A 23249-nucleotide genomic window follows, 5' to 3' on the forward strand; every position below is an offset into this window, starting at 1 on the left:
TACATCTTTCAAGAACTATTTTCACAATTAAATGATTAATTTGCTGTCTTTGTCGAGTCAAATATCAAAATAAATGTCTTATACTTTTAGAAATTAAAATTGTGGCTTACCCAAAAAAAAATACTAACTAATCAAATTTATTGATGAAATTGATATTTATATTTCCAAAGTTGGTAATGGTGCATTTTTTTATAAGTGTCAATAAATTAAATTCAATAATAAAATAAGGTAAGAAAAATGTTCTTAAATGAATAAAAATAAAATACAATAAATTGCAATAACTTTTTCACAAAATTAAAAATGAAGTACCTTTCCCTGTCTGAGTTTTTTATTTAGAATAATCCTTTCCTTGTCTGACTCATTTCCACCTTACATTAAATTTATATATACCTATTAAAGAAAAATATTTTTAAAATATCCTAGTGTAGTAATTGCATCATCATATAATAAAATAATAAATAAAAAATAGTTTAGTCCAAACGTTGAAGCTTATTAATTGGGTCTAGGATTTGACAAGAACAAGCCAACTAACTACCAATTGTTTCTCATCCTTTTACTTTTTCTCCTTTGTTCTCTCCATTTTTTTTCTATTTAAAATCAATTTTCTTTGTCTATGTTTTTGAGTTATGCATATGGCTCATGATATTTCATCTTCTAAGTTTTCTTCAAAGTGTGACATAAATTTTTTATCCGATGATTTATTAGCCGAAATCTTCACTCGTTTACCATTCAGATCCACCGTTGGATGCAAATGTGCTTCAAAACGTTGGCTTGATTTGATTTCAAGTCCTTATTTCATAACACAATTTGTATCACATCAACACTTTCTTTACAAATCAATTTTGATATTTGTCACTCCTCATGAACTCATGTTAGCTTTTCGGGAACAATCTCAATCATATTGTTTTTCTCGAAATAATTCGTCTTTAATCGAGGATATCTTGGACAAACAAAAAAGTCAATCTTTAGAAATTCCCGTTTCTTTTTCTCCGGATATGCTTCTCAATGGAAGCATATGTGGTTGTTCCAACGGTATATTCTTGTGTTGTGACAACAGATATACATATGGTAGCGGTTATTATGTTTATAACCCACTCACAAAACAATCTATACCAATACCTCCTTCTAATTCGACATCGAATGAAAATTTATTCGCTGTGGGATTTATTTGCAATCCTTATTATGATGTACACGAAGGAAAAAAAAATGTATTAAAGAATGTGGTGGCCGCTCCTTATTCAGATGAACGCAATTTTCGAGTTGTGATCATTAAATCCTTTATAATAAAGATGTTTCATATCGAAGTAGATGTTTTCTCGTCCGAGACGGGTTCGTGGGAACACATTATTATGAATTTACCTAATGGATTTGCTTTTGCTCCACATTGGCTTCTAAGTTTGTCCTATGATGGAAGCTTGTATTTCATGGGTAGGACTAGCATTTTTGTGTTTGATCCTTATACACAACAAAAGGATACCCTAGATTATCCTCAAGAAGCTGATTCAATGAACATAATGAGTTTTGGGTTTCTTGGAATCTCTTGTGGGAGTTTGAGGATAGCTGATATTGGACAAAATGATTTGAGAGTTTGGGAACTCATTGAAAAAAATCATTGGGATTTGTTGCATAGGATTGATATATCAACAAAGTTACCACAAAAATTTTGTGCTAATTATTATAAAAGGGTAGCTGGATTTCATCCATATGATGGTGACATTGTGTATTTACATTCTTATACTGATGGAGTTTTTGTTTGTAACCTTAGGACAAACAAATTTGAGGCTATTCTTGGTTATGAAAAAACTGATATTAGTCCATTTCAATTAGAGATAAAAGATTTGTTGTTGCCTTCAAAATCATCATCATCCATTGAATAAGATTATTGGATGAATAGTATATTTGTTTAATTTCTTAGATTTTTAGGTGCTTAGTCTTTTTTATTTTTAAAAAAGAAGATTATATTTTCTAAGTATTGAATAATACAATTTACTTTTTTTAGTGCACTATACAATTGTACTTTAGTGTGTATTTTTAATTTATGATGGTGGAGTTTTCATGTCATAGTTATTTACAAGAAACCAAATATGTTTGACTAGTGTTGTCACTTGTCATTCATTGTAGATGGCTTTAACTTTTGGAAGATTCGTCCTTTCAAAAACAAACTTGTGGTTCCAAGGTGAAACAGAAAAAGCAAGAGATAAAAATATTGGAGATAAAAGAAATGGAGGAAAATTATTTCAGGAGTTAAAAGGTCACAAACAAGCATATAATTTTCATTTGAATAAAATGTTAGAATGCAAGTTTTTAAGTAAAACTCATATGATAGCTATGAATATTTGATATGTTGGGGGATAGATTCAAACTAAGAATTCTCTATTTTTTCACAATTAATGTGTTTGAATTTTAGTGTTAAACTTTTTAAGAACAAAAAATATAATGTTGAAAAATTATTTGATGGATTAAGTGCTCACAAGCATATAAGTTTCATTTGAATAAAATGTTAAAGAAAATAAAGTTTTATGCTTTGAATAAAATTTTGGAATTCAGAGATGAAATGAATAAAGTTTCATTTGATGAGGGAATGCAATGAAAATTGAAATGAAATTTCAAAAGATTGACAAATACTGTAATACATTAGCTTTCTTAACTAAGATTTACATAATGAATTGAATTTTAGTTTGTCAAAACACAATTAAATGTGAGAATATCGAGTTCCAAGTATTACTTTGAAAGATTGCAAGATAAGAATAAACTCCATACTAAAGAATTTCAAATTATGGACATCTCTTATTTTTAGTCAAACAATTTAAAATTTCATTCTGTTAAAATGTTAAAAGTAGTTAATGAGTTTCACTTATAAGCAAATCGTTAGTTGAGTTCGAATTTGAGTTAAAACCACAAAAAATCAATCGGGCAAAGGCCATTGACATTGCAATGTTAACACCATGTGCAACAAACACCCCTCTATTGGTGAACATAACAGGATTAATGCAAACTCTTAGATAAGGACATCTTATTTGTGAAAAATTGTAGGTTGTACTTGTGATGTGGGCTTGTGAGCTGCTCTAGTTTACCTATAGCACACAACTCAAATAAATTAGTTTTAACTCATTGATTAATTGAGCTTCACCACTCACAACTAGCTCATGAAATAACTCAACATATAACTTGCATATATATGAAATTTGAATTTGAACTGCAGAAAGCAAGGAGACAACTAATCTATGTCACACAGTTTGATAGATAAGATGACAGCCTCTAGCATCATCTCAAGATCCCATCAATCACCATTAGGAATTGAAGTAAGAAAATAATCCTTAATCAACTAATAATAACATTATACATCAACTTCTTTTTCGTTGGACTTAGATCACTTACAGCAAGTGCACGATGCAGCAACTATGGAAATAGACTGATCTAGAGAGATAAAATTCCACATCTTCTGCGCTGTGCAACTACTATAGGGGATCCATACCCTCTTTCGTTCTGATGGAGCCTGAGAGGTTAGCAAATGTAAAAGCTAATGGTAAAACACTTATTTGATGAAGGGATTATGCATATTTTAGCTACTTATCCCAATTAGAATGTTAAGCCAGCAAATTATACAAGTTTTGTGCATTACATTACACATTCGTTTTGTTAAACAAACAAAATAACAAGTTTGAAAGATCAAGCCCCAAATATCATCCCTGAGCAAGTTAGGAGATCAATTTAACAAGAATATTCAATATTATGGTGAGAAAAATCTTCAGGTACTAGCTTTAATTCAATCACCACCAAACAAATCTCTATTGTGAAGTTAACATATTATCTAAGACTCAAGAATCTCATTATATAACTCATTGTCCTTGTAATCAAGTCAATTTTAGAACATTGACAAACAAATGATAACATTTCTCTTGAATAATGGACATTTTCATATATATGTCAAAAACACTTCTCTAGAGACCTTAACCAACTTGTGTCAGTTAATAAAGGTACTTGATCCTACATATAATGGAGGACAATTCACCCCCCAAAAAATCCCAAAAAAAAACACGATTCTAGTGTAATGTCAAATAAATTTTAACTTATAATCATTCATAGTTATCATCGTTACCACCCTTCTTCGGCTTGCGATATTTTTCCTCGACTTCCTTGGCCTGGAACAAGACAGTGTCAACTACCTTCTTGATGTTTGGAACTTGGTAATTCTGAGCCACATAGATCCCAACTACATTCCCTGCTATAAAAGAGAAGAATCTCCTGATTATACCCATTACAGTTGATTGCAGTTGAAGTGAAATATTGAAGCAGACTTTCAAATATCACTGTCAGAAAGATGCAAATGATCAGACATAAATCATCTGAGAAGTCATTTATTCATGTGGCCTTGCTCAATCTTCAATCATATTGGTTATTATTACTATGTTACATTACATCCTCTCAAAGTATACTTTCCTTTAATTAACTAAACTTTAATCGAACCATTGAACAACACAAATGATAAAATGTCTGAAAGCTCAGTTCCATTCATACACATAAAGAAAAAATGCAGACTTGCATAGAGCAACACTGTCCTATAAGTCTTGTAATTTGAATTTGAGTCCTAACTCAACCCCATAAGCTAGCACATGGAGTGAGAGTTGCCCCCACTTATAATCGAAACCCCTGTTATACCAATTCTCAATGTGTGACTCTCAAGTCTCAACACAGCGTCTCATGCCAAAGATGAGAGTATGAAGTTTGCATGACCTGATATTTGCCGGTAACCCATCGATCAAGGATAAAGGTCTTGTTCGAATAAACAACTTAATTAAGTGTTTATAGCATAAACCGCTTATCATATTAATTCTTGTGTATAAGATATTTCTATTTTCTAAAACAAAAGATAAATAAAGTCAGTCACTTTTCATATAAAGTTTAAACTGTTTTCATAAGTTATCATAGAGAGCTTAAGGAAATAAGCAGAAAACATCTTATATACATGTTATAAGTTGTTTTCATAAGCTCTGTCAACCAGTCTCAGATATTCTTATGTCATCAATAGATAAACTCAAATAAAACAATCTACATAGACCCAAATTTAGATACCATCTTAGAATTTAGTTTTAAGTCTAACTCAATCCCACAACCCAACTAAAGGTTTCAATTGCACCAACACAGTATGACAAAAGTTGTAGATACTATGGTCCCTTGACCATTTCGCTAGGTGTTCGATCTCTGACCAGTACATATGGAAAGCATATGTTACGAGAGTTCAACCTCTTCGTGCATGTTTGGATTGACAGTGAGATTAGCAGAATCACAATGAACCACCACAATTTTAGAAAAGCTACATTTTAGAGCTTCAATAAAATTAAGTTGTCACCATGATTTTGCAAATCTCATGGTGAATTCAAACATATACTTAAATGGATCTCAATACCTGCGGGATAAATCTCCGCAGTTGAACAGGGAATACTAGGTTTATCCCCAAAAAAAAAAATTCTATTTCACCTTCTCAAAAAAAGTACTCTTCCATTTTGTACAAACTGAAACAAAAGTTCAGTCACCTACATAATTTTTTCACTTTAATCTCACCAAAAAAAAATTACTAGATTAATAATAAAAAATTAGGAACACAAACATGGCTATGATCAGTTGCTAGTTGACAATAAATAAATTAGTTGATCATGTACATTAAAATCATCCATATTTGTCATATATTATACATCGGCAAACAATTTGGTTAAAAGATAACAGAGAAGAAAATATCGTACCGAATCGCAAGGAGGAAGAATTTGGATATTAGGTTATGTTGTTGGTATGTAAATTGCAAAACCGAATATGAAACGGAGAACACGACGATACTCCAATTCTTCAAATTTTTTCTATTATTTTATTAATGTTCCATGTTCATTTGTTTATTATTTTATTAACGGTCCATGTTCAATTAAGGAATTTTTTTATACATATATATATATATTTCTTTTACATCAAAATACCCTACTTCCAATTATTTTATATATCCTCTACGGATTTAAATTGTTTTTTGACTCGTTTAATAATTATTATAGCATTTTAATAATTGTTATTAATTATTTAATAAAATAAAAATAATTAAATTAATAAATAATAATAATAATAGATAATATTTTAATAAATAATAATAATAAAAATAAATAATAATAATAATTATTATTATTAAAAATAATTATAATAAAAATATTAAATTAAAAAGAAAATATATTAAAAAAGAAAATACATTAAATTAACAAGCTCATACGATGAATGTGTCTCATACAAATTACATTAAATTAAGGAAATTCATACATGGAATGTCCCTCGTACATGCACATATTCTGCATTGTCACAAAATCATACAAGCTCGATTCTGAGAGGACAAGTGTCAAGTTGTGAAAGTAGATCCTTCAATCTGAGTGAATCCTTTAAGCTTAATGTATGAGCTTTGTTAATTGAATGTATTTTATTTTATGTTATTAATATAAACTTTTTCTTCTTTTTGAATGTATTTTCTTTGAAATTTATAATATAATTTAATATTTTAAATTTTAATTATTTTTAATTATAATCATTTTTAATAATAATAGTAATTATTATTATTATCATTTATTCAAGTATTATCTATTTTTATTATTTATTATTATTATTATTATTATTATTTATTATTTTAATTATTTTTTAAATAATTAATAACAACTATTAAAATGATATAATAATTATTTAAAAAAGCCAAAATAAAATAAAATTCTAATGCGATGTCGTCTCTAGGCCAGCGACTTCATACTGACTTTCAAAAAAGTAGGACAATGAGGTAATATTATTTGGGAGTGAATTATTTTGGTGTAAAAAAAAGGAAGAGGATATATAAATAAAAAAAATCATCAATTAAGCATTATTCTTATTGTCTCTTGATTTAGGTGGAAAATCCACTTTGATTGGGTGTAGATTTTTCTTAAAATTAAGATTTAGTTATAAATTTTTAAATTTTATATATACGTATGTATTGAATATATTTAATATTTTTTAAATATTAAAAATCATAATATATTCTTTATAAAAAATATTTTTATTTTAATTTATTTTATTATTGTCTAATAATAGTTATTTTATTATATTAATTATAATGAATATGATTTTTAAATTTATATATATGAATGAGTGCGGGTGTAGATACGGAAACTCGAACTCTATTGTGGTCAGCGATGAAGACCTAAATTTTACACCCGATAATAAACCGAATGGGTGCAATTTCTCTCTTTTAATTAGATAGGCAGAGAGACAATATATGAATAAGTGCGGGTGTAGGCTGGAAAACTCGAATTCTGTTGCGAACAACGATGAATATCTAAATTTTACATTTGATAAGAAACGAAGTTGGTGCGATTCTCTCCGATTAATCAGATGCGGGGGTGGGGAAGGTAAAACCCACTCCGCCCGTATTGTCATGCCTATGTTCAACCAAAGAACATATTTTATTTTTATTTTATACAATGAATTTTAAGAAAAATAAACACATAGTTTTATTAATCCAATTTATGCTTAGATCTTTTAAATTTTTTATTTATCACGAATTAGTTGTTTAAGTTATATGTTATTTGCAACTTATTCTGTCTTATTTCAATAATAATGAGTGCAATCGAAATCATATGATAATTAAAAGGCTTAATTGAAGTTTTGATCCCTTTATTTTAGCTGAATCGCGAAAGTAGTCCCCCTATTTTGTTTCTCCCCAGTTTTGGTCCCTCAAACAGAATTTTAGTCTAAAACTTGATGAAATTTCATTTTTTTGTATTTATTTAAGTTACACAATGCCTCACCATCTCATTTGCAACAATTGTACTTGAAATCTATGATCATAAATAGTGTAGTACGACTTTAAAAAATAAAATTTCATCAAGTTTTGGACCAAAATTTATGTTTGGGGACCAAAATTGAGGAGAAACAAAATGAGGAGACTACTTTCGCGATTCAACTAAAATAGAGGGACCAAAACTACAATTAAACCTAATTAAAAACTCAAGACAAACTTTTGAAAGTTTAGAACAAGAATGTGTTTGAAAGTTTTTTTAAACGCATACACTCTATTCCTCGTAAAAAAAAGAAAGTGCGTAATCGAATTAAAATTAAGTAACAACTAGTTAAAAAAAACAATTATAATATATGCATACATGGTGGCAAGATGGTTGATTATTATTAGAGGACGGTATAAAATTACTTTAAATCATCATCAATGCATAACCATTACATTCTTACTATAAATATATTTTCTCAAGTGATGGATAGAGCGAAGACTTTATTTTCTCCCAAAGTTTTTCGAGTGTGAGTAATGAAGATCGTGCTATTTTGGAAAGGCAAGTTACTACTGAAAAAATTACTTAAACTTTGCATAACATTGAAGCTTTTAAATCCCCTAGTATGGACGAGTTCCATGCTTTTTCTACCAATCGATGTGGGATATTGTTGGAGAGTCCTTTGTGCAAATGATTAGGGGATATTTGAAAACCATATTCAAGTGGTTGTTGTCAATGAGACGCCAATAAATTTTAGGCTAAATTACATTCATGGTCCCTTAACTTAATTTCAGGTAATGTTTTAGTTATTTATCTTTTTTTTTTTGACTTGATCTTTTATTTTAATTTTAAGTGACAATTTGATATTTTATATTTTAAAATTTCAACAATGATATTCTTTTTTATACAAAAATTCAAAAAAAAAAAATGAAACTTGTGGTAAATATGAAGAATTTTTGACCAATTAGGATGTGCAACGTCACGCAGAAGACGTTGATCAAAACTTTGACTTGACGCCAATGTTCTCTTATTGAATCCGATAAACTTAATTATTCTTCTTAAATAACACCTTTCCTAAAACCAACAATTTCACATCAATAGAAGCAATTTAATATCATTAATAAATATGACATGTGACAATAAATAAATTTTAAATTGAAATGATAAAAAAATTTGAAAACTTGTGAAACAGATAAACTAAAATATCAGATTTTAAAATAAAAAATTAAAATTTTATTTAAATTAAAATAAAGGATTAAAATTACAATTATTCTAATATAATTCAGATATTTGTTTATTCTCTTCTCTTCGATAGCTAGCTTTTTTAGTGGCTAACATGGTAGCATCTTATCTCTTAACTATTTTTTATGAGTTAGGCACTTCTATACTCCCTTGTTATGCTATATTTGATTATTAAAACATCCTATGACATATAAGCTAGATGAAAACATATAAGTTTATATGAAATAAATTAGTTGATAACAGATATCGGATAAATCAACCGATCGAATTTGAAGTATTTGATAAAATTACAGATTAAACTAGCTGGCAAGTTTATTTATATATATATAGATATATATATTTGACTTTTATTTTATTTTGTATTATATATAGTTTAAAATATCTTTAAATTTATTTTTTTTCTATTTTCGTAATAATTCAAATTAAAAATTCCATAATAAAGATATTTTTTATATATTTTTTTTATTCAAGAATTTTATTTTTATTAAACCTGTATTTTATTGTTTATTGTAATATTATTGAAACTTTTAAATTACAATTCTTATTATTGTAATATTTTATTGGCTCAAATTTCACAAATTTTGAATTTCAATAATTGTAACTTAACTATTAACTATTGAAAATGTTATTTCAAGTTTATATAATCTAACAAATTTTTTTATTTATTTAAGTATTATTAATTTAGAATTGACTACTATAAATTTTTTTTATTAATAAATTCATTAATTTGTTTATTCTAATAAAACGGTGGGTGTAGCTAGTTAGAATTATGATATTCAAAATTTGATTTTTACAATTTCTATATTTAATTTTAAAAATTATTTTTCAAGGGATTGTTTGGAAATACAAAAGTTTTCAGATTTATTTTTATTAACAAAAAACCATAATTGAATAGTAGTTTTTATTTTGGTAAATAATAAAAACGCAAGTTTAATAAAATTAAAATTCTTGAGTCACAAAAATATAAAAATAAAAATAAAATTCTTAAATAATTTTATCTCACAAGTACGGAAAATAGTTTTATTTTTTGGATACAACATTAAAGAGTTTTTAATTCAAATTATTACAAAAATAGAAAGAAAATAAATTTAGAGATATTATACATATAACATCTCAAAAAATATTATAAACTAAATCACTAAGCTCGTGAGAGAATGACTATTAACAAATAATTATATTTTGATCATACAATCTTAATTATAAGCTATTAGCTATATATCGGTTTAATTAAGAGACACTTGATTCATTCACATACACACTATTATTAAAAATAGCAAACAACAATATTTTGGTCGTACAAACTTATATGCTATAAGCTATACAAAAGTTTGTTCATGAGACCCTTAATACAATCACATACTATTATTAAAAGTAACACTTTATTATTACCAAAAAGGAAGAAGCATATATAATTAACCATGATACAATTACAACTAAATAGAACCATTAGTCAGCTTGATACCATAAGGGTAATCCTTACAATGTCTAACATAAGGAAAAGAAGGAGCAAAATTTTCTATAACCTTTCCATCAACATCACAATAATGGTAAGGAGGATAATGATAACAAGGCTCCAAATTAAACTCACGATCACAAATCTCTTTATTATTATTATGAGTTATTGGATGGTAAAGAATCCATGGTCTTGTATTTCCCAAAGCCTTAGCAACATAACCAAAAGTTGATTGATATGTTGTCACCAATACATCGGTTAAACTTAGTAAATACATATCAACCCAAGCCTTCATATTATGTTTATTATCATTAAATTTTTGTTGCTCTTCACCACTTGGTTGGAAAATTTCTATTACTTCCCCTTTAATAGTTGATTTATTTATATACATTGTCTTTAAAGCTTCACCATATTGTGGATATAAAGATGCCACAAGAACAACCTTTTTAATGGTCCCTTTTTTGTCACTAGATGACAATGATGAATTTTTCATGCTAAATACGTTTGGAAGTATCTTATTTTCTAGTGTGCAATTCAAAAGTTGTTCCATAACAATTTCATGTGGAGTTGAATTAGGATCAAAAACCCTTATTTGAAGTCCAATTCTCTCATTTGCTTTTTCAAAGTGTTGTTGATAGAACCTTGTGATATGTCCCCATGCTTCATTTGAAGGGTGAAATAGGTATCTCCCCAAATGGTGAAAAACTGGGGTTATTTCTGGAAACATTTTATTTAACTCTTTATTGAAAATTGGTGTCATGAAAAATGAAGGTACAAAATATTGACCAGATTCAAAAAATAAGAGAGGAATTTCACTTAGAAAATATTGACTATCATCACAGTGAAAAAACCTCTCTTCAAAATTTGGACTATATCTTAGGTCAACAAACATAGATGAAGGAATATCTTCATTTGATGAATTAGACCATTCCTTCTCTAGCATGCTTTGATATGTTGGAACATTTTCTACATTCCAAAATGGTGAATCTTTTGGCAATAACCAAGACGAATTCAAAAATGGTTCACAGAATAAACCATCTTTGTCTTTTCCAAATTTTACCAGCATAATGCGGTCTGTTAGGATAGCGTAAAGAAATGTTGAAACCATGCTAATTATTTGGTTACCTAAACCGTTTGCAGGTACCCAAATAACATACTTGCATGTTGTTGTTCCAACATTTGTAGCATTGTTTGAGTTTGCAATAATTTTCATGTCTTCATTGTATGCTATAGTGTTTGGTCCACACCTTCTATGAAGTTCTTCATATTTTCTTATTTTAGATATCAAATATGGAGAAGGTTTGTGAGGAGAAGATTTGTGGTATAAATGAGATTGTGACCTGCTTATGCATGATGATTCATCAAATCCAGAAACTAAAAGTCCATCTAGGAGTTTTTCTTTGTCTTCAATGGTCTCTTTTGGTGGGGTTGAAGTTGAAACATTTGTTGAATTTGTTGGTGAGATGTTTTTTGAGCCTATAAATTTAGTAGAGATCAATATCACAGTGAAGTTAGCAAAGTAGTGGAAGAATTATTTTAAAGAAATATATTAGAGATAATTGAAAATATTTTTATGAAATCATAATTTTAAATTGTAGTATGTAAAAATAATTACAACTAATAAAATAAAGATTTAAAAGTATTTATAACAAAATTGCAACTTTAATTGCAATTGTATCGACTGTATTTTACTACAATATCAAAGTTCACAATTTATTTACGACCACAATCACAATTTAAAATTATGCATGAAATTATATGATTTTGATTAATTAAACCAATCATATACTTTTTTTTCAGCTATGACAAGGAACAAATTGTGAAGAATCATTGGAGTGTTGGAGATAGTGTTAATAGAATCATCAGTCATGCTCATTATCAGTGCAGAAAATAACTTTTTTTAATGAATTGGAAATTATAAATAATCACCATGAAGATGTTTTAACAATAAAGAAAAAAAAAAGAAATAAGAAAAACTCATGCGGAGTGGGTGGATAGTTCAAAGAGCTATGACTATCCTATAAATCATTTTTTTTTAAATTAAATTGATAATATAATCGTCTCTTATAAAAAATTAGAGGAGGAGTAATTTATAAGGAAAAACTACAAAAATAATTTGACCATAATTATAAAATAAACTAAAATTTTCAAACTAAATTTCAACAGTGTGATTTGTGAATTTCATCTAGAGACATAAAAATCAAATTAAATGATCCACTAATTCTAAAAGTTTAACTAAAACTAATTAGATTGATTTAATTTTTTTTTTGTGAGTTCAAGTCCAAATTGAACTAAACCAATAAATTCGACATTTATAGTTTGAATATAATTTCACTTAATTTAAATAGATCGTCTAATATTTAAACCAAACCATTATCGTTTATCAATATTATATTATCTTAAAAAAATGTGTTGTATTTAAATGTATTTTAATAATTATATATTATTTTTATCCTTATAGTTAATAATCTTGTTTTAATAGTAAACAAATTTTAGTATTTAAAAAAAATAGATTTTTAAATTGATATTTTAATTATTAAAAATGTCAACCAAAATTTGATTCATATCTCTAATAATCAGTAGAGATTTGACTGTATATATATTTTTATAAATTTATAATTTAAAATTATTTTTTTTAACACAATATTATATTTTTATTTATCTATCAAAATTTTAAAAATTTAACCATCTCAATATTTATATGTTCAAGTTCTACAACTGCTAATATAATAACCAAAACCTTTAAAAAACAAATTATGCTTCTAAATTTACTATTAACTCTAAAGATGAGTTATTTAATAAACTTAAATTTCAAATGAATATAATTTTATGATTTGTACATAAATGTTTTCGCTCTATAACGGTTTACCTTTTATTGCTTTCAATGAAATAGAATTTAAAATAGGAAGGAAACATTTAAAATTTACAAAAATTTGACAACAAAACTAGTAAAAATTAATGAGAAAATTTCAATCGTGGCAAGTCTTATATTGCTTGAAATAGAAAAATGTTGAAAATGACGTATAATATATTTCACAAAAAGAAACAAATCATTATGATTAGTCACTCATTTTATAGTATTCTTTTATTATATTTTGGAGACTAATTCCTTTGTTAAGTCCTACCAGCCACCACCATTGGTGGAAAAACTTTCATTATTTTATAATATAACTCTCAAAATTATTCTAAATCCAAAAATGCATAATGCCCTTATGAACTAGAGTGAATTTTGATCCTTAAAAACATTGTAAGAAACAGAACAAACAAAGTTGGATGAAAATAACTAGGAAAAAACTTAAGCACAAAAAAGTGTAATATTTTTACTTACTTTTCAAATTGGCATCACTCTCCTTTTTTTCTCCAAAGTTGTCATATGTTACATTTTGTCCCAATCCAATGTCACTAGTTGTAACATTCTTATAAGCCATGCCTTTTGAAAACCCCTCAAATAGCCCAAAACTAGCATTTTGGTACATTAAAGTAACCATGATTACTATAGGGAAAATTATCAAACACACAATAAATGGCATTTTGAGGCTCATGGAACTTGCTTCCATCTTGTCCTTCACCTTTTGAAGTAATTCTCGTGCCCTATGAATTGCCAAGAACAATGGACATAATCAAGCTCCAAAATAATGATGAAAAAACAAAAAGTAAAGGGAATTTCTTCCAATTAACAAATACAAATTCAAGAAACATAATTCATATTCATATAAGAAACAATCCAAGAGAGGAAGTCAATGATATTATAAATTTTCAACAAAAAGATACTTCATCTCTGATCTCAAATATAAAATGCAGTTCAGTTAATAAAAATTAAAGAATTTCATCCAAAATTTGTACTAAATATATTAATTTTTATCGACTTACTTTCTTTAATATTTAAGATCAGAGAGTAGTCTGAATATGATTATTAAATATTTATTAAAACAGATTTGAGTACTCTCATTTTTTTTATCGAAAATATTTTCCATATTGATTTTACTCATTAAGACATCTAATAAATCAGATACATTGAATCAAGATCAAATAGATTTGAATGTAATTGTATTTTTAAATGGTTCTGTATCTTTGATTATGTGAATGAATAAAATTTAATGTAAGAAATTGAATTCAAATGAAAGATTTTTTTAAATTAAAAAAATTATCAATTAATCACGTGTATTAAGTAAAGTGCTACGACAATTTATCAAAACATACTAGGAAAAGAAAAGAATTATAAATCAGATCAATGAGCTAAGAAAATGAATACCTGGGTACACCACTCATGTTTTTGCAGAGAGCTCAACAAAAACAACCTTCTTTACAATACTGATTCAACTTTTTCTAATATATACATTATATTTTTTTTGGAGAATAATATATACGATGTATTGGAGGGGCTAGCTAGCTAAAATTCATTTATTTATCATTTTCAATTGTCTGAATAATAATAATTACCTTCATTAAATGTTCATACGAAATATGTTATGCCTTTAATGGACCACAAATAATATATAATATTTTAATTATAATTATTATAATATATATAGTGTGTGTATATATAAATAAATAAATTAAAGCCTAAGTTTAAAAATGTACCTTTTTCTCTACCTAAAAGAAATGTTAAAGATATAAAAAAAAAAAAAAGCAGAAGTCTAGTCTTGAAACAAAACCTTGTTTTAGGATTCACATAATAAAATAGTAAACCACATAATTCCAGTCAAAAAGTTGACAAATAACTTTTTATTAAACATAATAAATCACTTTCTAGAGAGGGAGTTGTTTTAAGGCTAAGAGGGGACTATATATAATTAAAATATTATTAAAATACTATTAAAATCTCTTATCTCATTGAATTAAACATAAAATTATTAAAAATTTATCTTCTCTTTTTAATAAAATATTAAATTGAACCAAATGAACCATTTAGAAAAATTAAAAAATCCTATTAAAATTGTGATATTAAATATTTTTTTGTTAAAAAAATTCATGTTAATCTTTTGAAGTTTTTATTTTTGTTTGTAAGTGTTTCTATATACTATTAGATTTTAAAAAAAAACTGTAAGTTATTAATTACTGTTTTTCTTAACTCATCCACTCAGCCACCAAACTTATCTTATATATATTATTACATTGAATAATTTTTTGAGCAAAAAAAATAAATAATTTTTTCAATAAAAATATGTCTATTAACTATTGATGTAAGAAAACAAACAAAGAAAAAAAGCTGTATTAAAAAGTATGAAAAATTAACATAAAAAATTATATTATTTAAATAAAAATATGTCTATTAACTGTTGATATAAGAAAAAAATAGATTTGCATTAAAAAGTATGAAAAATTAATATAAAAAATTATATTTCCACTATTAGAATTTCTCTTGATTGGTTAGCATGTGTTTGGGAAGCAACATAAACATATTAGCACCGCATGTTTATTCCACCTTTTCAAATTACAGCTTTGAAAAATTCACGGCCAATTTATATAGGAACATGAGAAAAAACAGTGTAAGACGCATCCAAATAGGCTTTTAATTATGTATGATTTATGAGATTAATTTTTTTCTTTCTAAAACTTAAAGTAAATTAGATAAAAAGTTGTAAAATATATATATATATATATATAAAGAATAAACAAATTTAAGGAGATATAGACTTTTCTTAAAAAAAATGTGAAATGAATTTGATATGAGATTGAATATCTATTCAAACTGTTTCTTTAAATAAAGTGACCAAATAAAAGTTAAAATAAAGAAATAAACATGAAATAGATAGAAAGGATGAAGAATGCACCACAATTTAGAAGAATGATGATAAGTCAATAAAAAATCGTCAAAATGATAAAACAACTATTGATAAGTTAGTTCACTCACCATTCAATTCTAATTCATTTCGAATTTTTTTTAAATGAGATTACAAATACATATTTATAGTAAGAGTATTTCTAAACCTAAATAAATCATAAATGACACTATTTTTTAGGTCTTTATTGAGCTTACATCAATTTTTTTTTTAAATAAACTAAATGTTAGGAAATAAAATATATTCACTTACACATGACATCAACTAAATTAAAACTATTACAATTCTAAATTAAAATAAAATAAAATTCATCATAACTTATTAAAACATGGATCATCTTCATGTTCTTGAGGTTCTTATAAAAAAGAAAAGTGAAAAAGAGAGAGAAAAATAAAACATAGTTATTTATATGCATAACTATGAAAGTAGTTATTGTTAAAGTCAAATATTTTTAATAATATGATTATTGTGATTTATTGACAATATAAAATCATCTATACTGAAAATTTATATAAATCAAATCTATATATATTAATATTTAATTCAATTTAATAACCGTGTTTCATATAATTTAAATAGAAAAATCAATTATTTTTTGTTATGATTCTTTTTTTTTTTTTATCATAAATCATTATATATATATATATATATATATTGATAAAATGATAATATATATATATATATATATATATATATATATATATATATATGTATACATAATATATCTAACTTAATATTTAATTTCTATTTATTATAATACATTTTAATTTTTTATTTGAAAGTTTAACTGATATTTAATATTTGATTTAGAGTTTTTATTACTATGTTTCAAATTCATGATAATAAATATAACATAATTAGGAACATTAACTACCAATATTATATCTAAAATAATTTTCCTTTTTTTTTTGGGTCAATTATTTTCAATTTCTATTCAATGTAATATATTTCAAAAAAAATCTATTTCAAAGGTTATCTGAAATTTAAAATTTCATTTTGAGTTTTGATTAATACGATTTATTTAAAATATAAATTTTTTATTTTGTTCATAATAAATCTGTTTGAACTTTATGTTAATAAATATAAGTTAAGGTTGACCGATCAATTTAAAAAGTTTATTTTCAATTCAACATAATTTAAATTTCTATATTATATCTAACTTAATATTGAATTCCTTTTTTTAGCTTGAGTGGACAAAGATCTTTCATGTACTTTAAGTTTATGTCATGGACTCCTAGTTCTTGTGTAATGCGAAAGAAACTACCACATCCCCGTAGATAGTTTAAACAAAATTACATTTTAGTATTTTATTTTATTTAATGGTCACAAAATTTAGTGCACAAATTGAATTTTTTTATTTTGGTCATATAAGTTTTTATTTTTATTTTTAATTCTTGTAAATAATTATTTATTTATTTTGATCTTTATAAATTTGATTTTTATTAAAAAATCTCTATAATATATGTAATATTTAATTCTAATCCTTTAATTATTAGCGATATAAAAAACTATAAGAATCAATTTTAATACAAAATAATTATAAAAAAAATTAAGACACAAATAAAAAAACCTTTTAAACTTAATTTTTTTTAAAACACTAAACTCTAAACCCTTAATATTAAATTTAGAAACACCATCAGAACCCTCCACAAAAGAATATGTTTTCTCCCTCTCTTCATCTTTTCGCTATCTTTTTTCTATCATATCATTAATATACAATCACTCTCTCTATTCTTATCTCTCTCAATGTGTCAATTAGGGATACATCAAATATTTTCCATTTTAAAAATTACAAAAATTAGAAATAAAAAATTACACATGTTCTTTATTATTATTATTATTATTATTATTATTATTATTATTATTATTATTATTATTATTATATTTTTTTTTATTTTTTATTTATTTTTTATTTATTTACTTCTTGACATTGGTATTTCAATTTTACTTCATTCACTTTCTCTCTTTCTCATTCATTCATTATATATTCTATATCTGTTAATTTCTGAGTTATATTGTGGATCAGGACTTAGTGTTAGTGGTGAGACTATCACACAGAATGGACACCGTTGGATTCGTCTTGACATTTCAACCTCAATGAATAGTATGTTTTCATTCTTTTTCCAACTTTTTTTTCTTATTTTTTTCCCCTATTTTTCTATTTTGCATATTTCTGTAATCTTTATTTTTTAGAATAAAATTCTTAACTTGTAGATATTGCATTGGAACATGAGGTTGCGGGCTACTTTATACTCCGTGATATGGGTCAGGTATACCATTAACCTAATTTCATTTTTATTATAAATTTATAAATTATTGTTGTAGCTGTGGCTGCTATTGTTGTATGTGTCATCTAATTTCATCTTTATTATAAATTATTATTGTTACGCTAATTTCATCTTTATTATAAATTCATAAATTTAGACAAACAACTTAATTAAACGCCTATCCTATAATTGTATCTATAAGTTGTCTCTATTTCTATAACAAAAGATAAAATAAAGTCAAACTATTTTTATATAAGATATATGCTATTTTTATAAGCTATCTTGGATAGCTTTGCAAACAAGTTGAAAATAGCTGTTGACAACTGCTCCTATAAATTCTCTCAAAGAGTCTCATAAGTGTTTATGTTTATAGATAAGTTCAAATAAGTTAATCTAAACACGCCCTTTATGTTATTATTATGCTCTAATGAAGGCTTTTAGTTTCTTTTTCTATGTTATTAATAAACATCAACACACATGCTCTGCATCTTTACTTACTACTCTATCTTACACTTTTATCTCTGATTTCGGGGTTTAGGGTTTCGTCTTGGAATGTTTGATGGGGCCATCAGTATATCTACTGTTCAGGTATGCTTTTGATAAATGAAAAATTCAAACTAAAAAATATGACATGCATGAGCACCCTGTTAAGTAGAATATATTCATTACTTATTTGATTGATTCTTGTATTATAATGCAGTGGTTATGTAATGCTGACAAATTCTCTCACAACCCTCATCTAAGATTGAAGTGTGTTCTTTTCCTTATCATTATAGTGCATGTGTATGTCAAAGCATATGGGAATTTGCAAAGTTTTCCACATTTCTTTACAATTTATCATCTATGTTAACATTAGATTATAATAGAAATGTTCACATATATAATTTTTGTTCTTTTTGTAGAGCTTTTTTTACATCTTTATACAGATGTTTGACAATTGGTGCTAGAGCAGTATTTCAAGTGTATCCTGAAAATTTGGATCAGCTTGAATTGATTTCTAAAGCTGCAATCAGTGCTGGATTTGGAGGGGTTATATTGGAAGATTGGCCAGAGAGGTATGAATAAATCTTATAATATTATTGGAGCTCACTCATTTTATCGAGATTTATGTGATGGACTTGAATTGACAGAGTTGTCTCTTATAATGAATTAGACTTAGAATCTACTATTCTTTGGAAGTTGAGATAGAGAAGATGAAAATAATGTAGTATTAGATAATAGACAGTAAATTGTAAGCAATTGAATTGAGTCTAAGACTTTTATTATGATTACTGATATTTGGTGAAATTCTTATGTTGGTTTGGTAAAATAATACATATGTGACATTTACAAGGATAATAATATATTTTCTATATGGACTTAAGGGAAGGATCAAGGATCTGTATGTGCTTTTTTTTTGTTATAATCACAATTATCTTTTTGTAAGTTGTGATGATCATCTATATAAGTGAGAACCTGCTCAAATTAATCTATTTTCTTAAATTGTATATTTTCCCTGATTCCCTGTCCTGAAAAAGTGAACCATCACTTGTAACACAAATTATGATAGTTGATTGTATAGATATTTATGTTTTGTTCGACTTGGCTTTAAGCATCTATTTCTTGTGAAAACTATCTTTTTTTGTTGTTGCTTTCTTAAGCATGGTTTTTTACTAACTGGGGAACAATTGTCTTATGATAGCTGTAAGAAGAATAAAGAGTTGATTTGTGCTGTTTGCAACTTGATTTGAGTTTGATATGAACCTTGTATTTTATTTTGAGCTCAACTCGATTCAAACTCACAAACAACTCGGATGAACTCGTTAGTTCGAATCACATAGTTCTAACACATGGTTAAAATTAACTGTTTCGTTTCTAGATGTTTGACTAGAATCCAAAATTGATCATCTCTCGGTTTACATTTTTAACAATTTGTCTATATTTTAAATCCCGTGTTAGGATGATTTCGCCTTCTAAAGCTTACCCAATATGTTCAGATAGAAACATAAGATACTTGTCATTTTCCGCCTTTTGTTGATATCTCAACATATTGTGTCAACTTCAAAAGTCAAAATCATCATAATATGAAATTAGAAGCGCGTACAAATTATAGAAAAACATTAGAAGTTGTGTAGATGATGACATTCTAACAACCATCCTAAAACGAACATCTTGAACTAGGGGTGTTTAAAATATATGGTTAATTGGATTATATTGATAAATTTAATTGCATATAAAAAAAAAAATCAAACCATTTAAGTGGTTACTCAATCACATATTTAAAACAATTAAGTTAACCAAACTTAATTCGAAAATCAATTGATTTTTTTAATCTCAATTAAGATTGTTTTTTCTTAGAATATTTTGAAAATTATTTTTCTAAAAAAAATATAGAAAGTATTGAATTTTATTTGAACAAAATAAAAAATATTTTAAATTATTTTATCTAAAGTTTTTATATTTATTTTTCTCAAAATAATTTTTTTTTAACAAATAAAAAAAAGATTCTCAAAAATTATTTTTTGAAAAATAAACGAAACTTTTTATCATAAACGAAACTAAATCTTACCCTAAAATTTTAGTTATCACACAAATATTTAACCATAAAAATGGTTAAAGTATATATATAGTTCTTTTAGTTACCGTGCTAAATTTTCAATTTCAATTTAGTCCATTTAATTCATGAACTAAATTTAATGATTAAATTGTTGAGTTGATTTTCAAATTATGTTTCAGTTGACTTGGTTGATTATCAAACCTAATCTCATTGGTTCATATTTTTTACTGCCTCTATATATAAAATATTATTGATTAAATTGTGAGAACCAATTAGAATTATTTTACAAGTTTATGAGTTTATTTTTCAGAAGAGAAAATTAGTTTATCTTTAGTATGATTTTACTACAAACTACATCTTAGTCGGGTCATTTACACGTGCGTTCCTGGGATCAAATCATGTCGATAAATCTTGCAAGAGACTTTGGTTCTATTTGTTTTCATATCACTTATAAATATTGATCTCACGTTATTCTTAATATTTGTCTAATAGAAGACATTAATTTAGTTGTTAAGATTAAGATTTGGATATGATTATTTTTTATTGGTTGACGTACATTTTTATATGTATTATTAACATATTTTTGTTTTATTAATCATTAAATCTGATCGTAATATTTTTATTGTCATGTTATTCATGACAATGCTTCAATTGGTTTGAAATTTCGAGATCCTATTTAGACTTGATTAGTATGTCTTGTAATGGCACATTTAATACCATAATGCTTAGTTTTGTGTCTATTTGCCATGATTGCCTTTTGGATATATGTTTCACTTCATAGTCCTTTCTGTAAAGGACTATATTTTATGAATTGCGGTTCATTTTTAAGTAGCTATCAATTGCATTGGTGCATTATCTAGACTTATGATTTAATATGTTGCATGTGTATTATTCGATATTTCTAATTTTGGCCGTTTCTTGCTTTTTAATAAAATCAAAGGGGTTGAGAAGTTCATCAACAAATCAACAAAGTTTTGCAAAGTTTGAATTATAAAAAATGGGAGTATGTAAGTGCAAGCCTCATTGTTTTAGACTTAGTGTTTTAACTACCATAAAAAAATGAGTTTACTGTAGCTGATTTCGTGTGTCATTGTTGGTCTCTTAATTCTAAATATTCATTAAGGTCCTCAATTAGGAATTTTTTTTAAAACATCGTTTTAACACATATATCATTAGATGCATGTTATAATCATTTTCGAAAGTCATGAAATGCCCTGCAATTTTGTTTTAAGTCTATTTTGTGAATCGACTTACACATGCCACAAACTTGATTCACGAAATAAACATGCATGAGTTGACTTATATGATAAGTGAATTAATTGATTTTGAAAACTCGTTGTAAGTTGAATGAATTAACTTATAAGTCAACTTATGCAATTCAAACTTGAATCTTGAATCAACTATAGATTATGTGAATTGATTTACACGTGTTCGAAAGATGAGTTTTTTTATTTAAAAATCAATTATTTCAGTTGTATTATTGTATGTTTTTCTGTACTGAACCATGTCTAATAAACACTTATATGCTCCATCATTTAAAAATTAGCAGTTCAATCCTTCTTCATCATTTATCTCTTCAAGAAAGACAATCTAAATCAAAAATTGTTTTTGACTCCATTTCACTATGAGATCAATTTTTTAAGAGAAAAACATCAGTGATGTGAATATCCTTTCTTGGAATGATTATATCAGTTGTGAGCAATTAAGGGTTCAGTTTGCTTCACATTGATAGGATTGAAAATATGGTTCTTTTCAAGGTACTAGAGTTGGCAATATTCTAGGGTTAAAGAGGCTTTTAAAATTGAAGGGTGCCTTGAATTTGACTGTGTTTGTTTAGGTTTATTGAAGGGTGTTTCAAATATACGATTCTTGGACATTAAGGGAAGAAGGGGTTATATTGTACAACCGTTGCAAATCAATTGTCGACAAATAGGGGTGAGAATAGGTCAGGCCAGTCCAGACTTTGAAAGGCCTAAGTCTGGCCTATGACCTATCATAGATTTTTTTTTTTCCGGTCTGACTTGACCTTTTTAAAAGCCTGACCTGGAAGCTTATTTAAAAGCCTTATTCATATTAAAATATTTAAATGCTTTACTCATACCACATGCTCTCCACATATCAATATCAATATACATATCTATATATATTAAACAAAAAATAATTTTTCTAACAAAATAATTTAAAAAAAAATCT

General features: G+C 26.1%; 4 protein-coding genes across 4 annotated transcripts; 2 read left to right on the forward strand and 2 right to left on the reverse strand.

Annotated features, from left to right (window-relative positions):
• The first annotated feature begins 515 nt into the window (after positions 1-515).
• Positions 516-2003, forward strand: LOC101504200 (putative F-box/LRR-repeat/kelch-repeat protein At1g11620). Its single transcript, XM_012717643.3, has one exon. The coding sequence runs from the start codon at positions 627-629 to the stop codon at positions 1875-1877; it is 1251 nt and encodes a 416-aa protein (XP_012573097.1). The 5' UTR covers positions 516-626; the 3' UTR covers positions 1878-2003.
• A 1804-nt stretch (positions 2004-3807) lies between these two features.
• On the reverse strand, positions 3808-5898 carry LOC101504532 (uncharacterized). The gene is made up of 2 exons (XM_004506997.4): positions 5742-5898; positions 3808-4310 (listed from the first exon to the last, which is right to left on the reverse strand). Exon 2 carries the CDS (start codon positions 4257-4259, stop codon positions 4077-4079), a length of 183 nt encoding a protein of 60 aa, XP_004507054.3. The 5' UTR covers positions 4260-4310; positions 5742-5898; the 3' UTR covers positions 3808-4076.
• A 4552-nt stretch (positions 5899-10450) lies between these two features.
• On the reverse strand, positions 10451-14050 carry LOC101504846 (probable fucosyltransferase 8). Its single transcript, XM_004506998.3, has 2 exons — positions 13799-14050; positions 10451-11946 (listed from the first exon to the last, which is right to left on the reverse strand). The coding sequence occupies exons 1-2, from the start codon at positions 14025-14027 to the stop codon at positions 10451-10453; spliced, it is 1725 nt and encodes a 574-aa protein (XP_004507055.3). The 5' UTR covers positions 14028-14050.
• A 3424-nt stretch (positions 14051-17474) lies between these two features.
• Positions 17475-19847, forward strand: LOC101507743 (18S rRNA (guanine-N(7))-methyltransferase RID2-like). The gene is made up of 6 exons (XM_004507005.3): positions 17475-17526; positions 18280-18357; positions 18468-18522; positions 19051-19108; positions 19221-19270; positions 19423-19847. Exons 1-6 carry the CDS (start codon positions 17475-17477, stop codon positions 19583-19585), a joined length of 456 nt encoding a protein of 151 aa, XP_004507062.1. The 3' UTR covers positions 19586-19847.
• Positions 19848-23249: the final 3402 nt, after the last annotated feature.

Source organism: Cicer arietinum, chromosome 6 (assembly GCF_000331145.2).
Source record: "Cicer arietinum cultivar CDC Frontier isolate Library 1 chromosome 6, Cicar.CDCFrontier_v2.0, whole genome shotgun sequence".
NCBI lineage: Eukaryota > Viridiplantae > Streptophyta > Magnoliopsida > Fabales > Fabaceae > Cicer > Cicer arietinum.

Excerpts from the sequence above, each read along its gene's own strand:
- LOC101507743 (XM_004507005.3), top strand. The coding sequence starts at position 17,475 with ATGTCATGGACTCCTAGTTCTTGTGTAATGCGAAAGAAACTACCACAT. Across the intron at positions 17,527-18,279 it reads AAAGAAACTACCACATCCCC|GACTTAGTGTTAGTGGTGAG; the intron begins GTAGATAGTTTA and ends ATTGTGGATCAG. Across the intron at positions 19,271-19,422 it reads AACCCTCATCTAAGATTGAA|AGCTTTTTTTACATCTTTAT; the intron begins GTGTGTTCTTTT and ends TTCTTTTTGTAG.
- LOC101504846 (XM_004506998.3), bottom strand. The coding sequence starts at position 14,027 with ATGGAAGCAAGTTCCATGAGCCTCAAAATGCCATTTATTGTGTGTTTG. Across the intron at positions 11,947-13,798 it reads GAGTGATGCCAATTTGAAAA|GCTCAAAAAACATCTCACCA; the intron begins GTAAGTAAAAAT and ends CTAAATTTATAG.
- LOC101504200 (XM_012717643.3), top strand. The coding sequence starts at position 627 with ATGCATATGGCTCATGATATTTCATCTTCTAAGTTTTCTTCAAAGTGT.
- LOC101504532 (XM_004506997.4), bottom strand. The coding sequence starts at position 4,259 with ATGGGTATAATCAGGAGATTCTTCTCTTTTATAGCAGGGAATGTAGTT.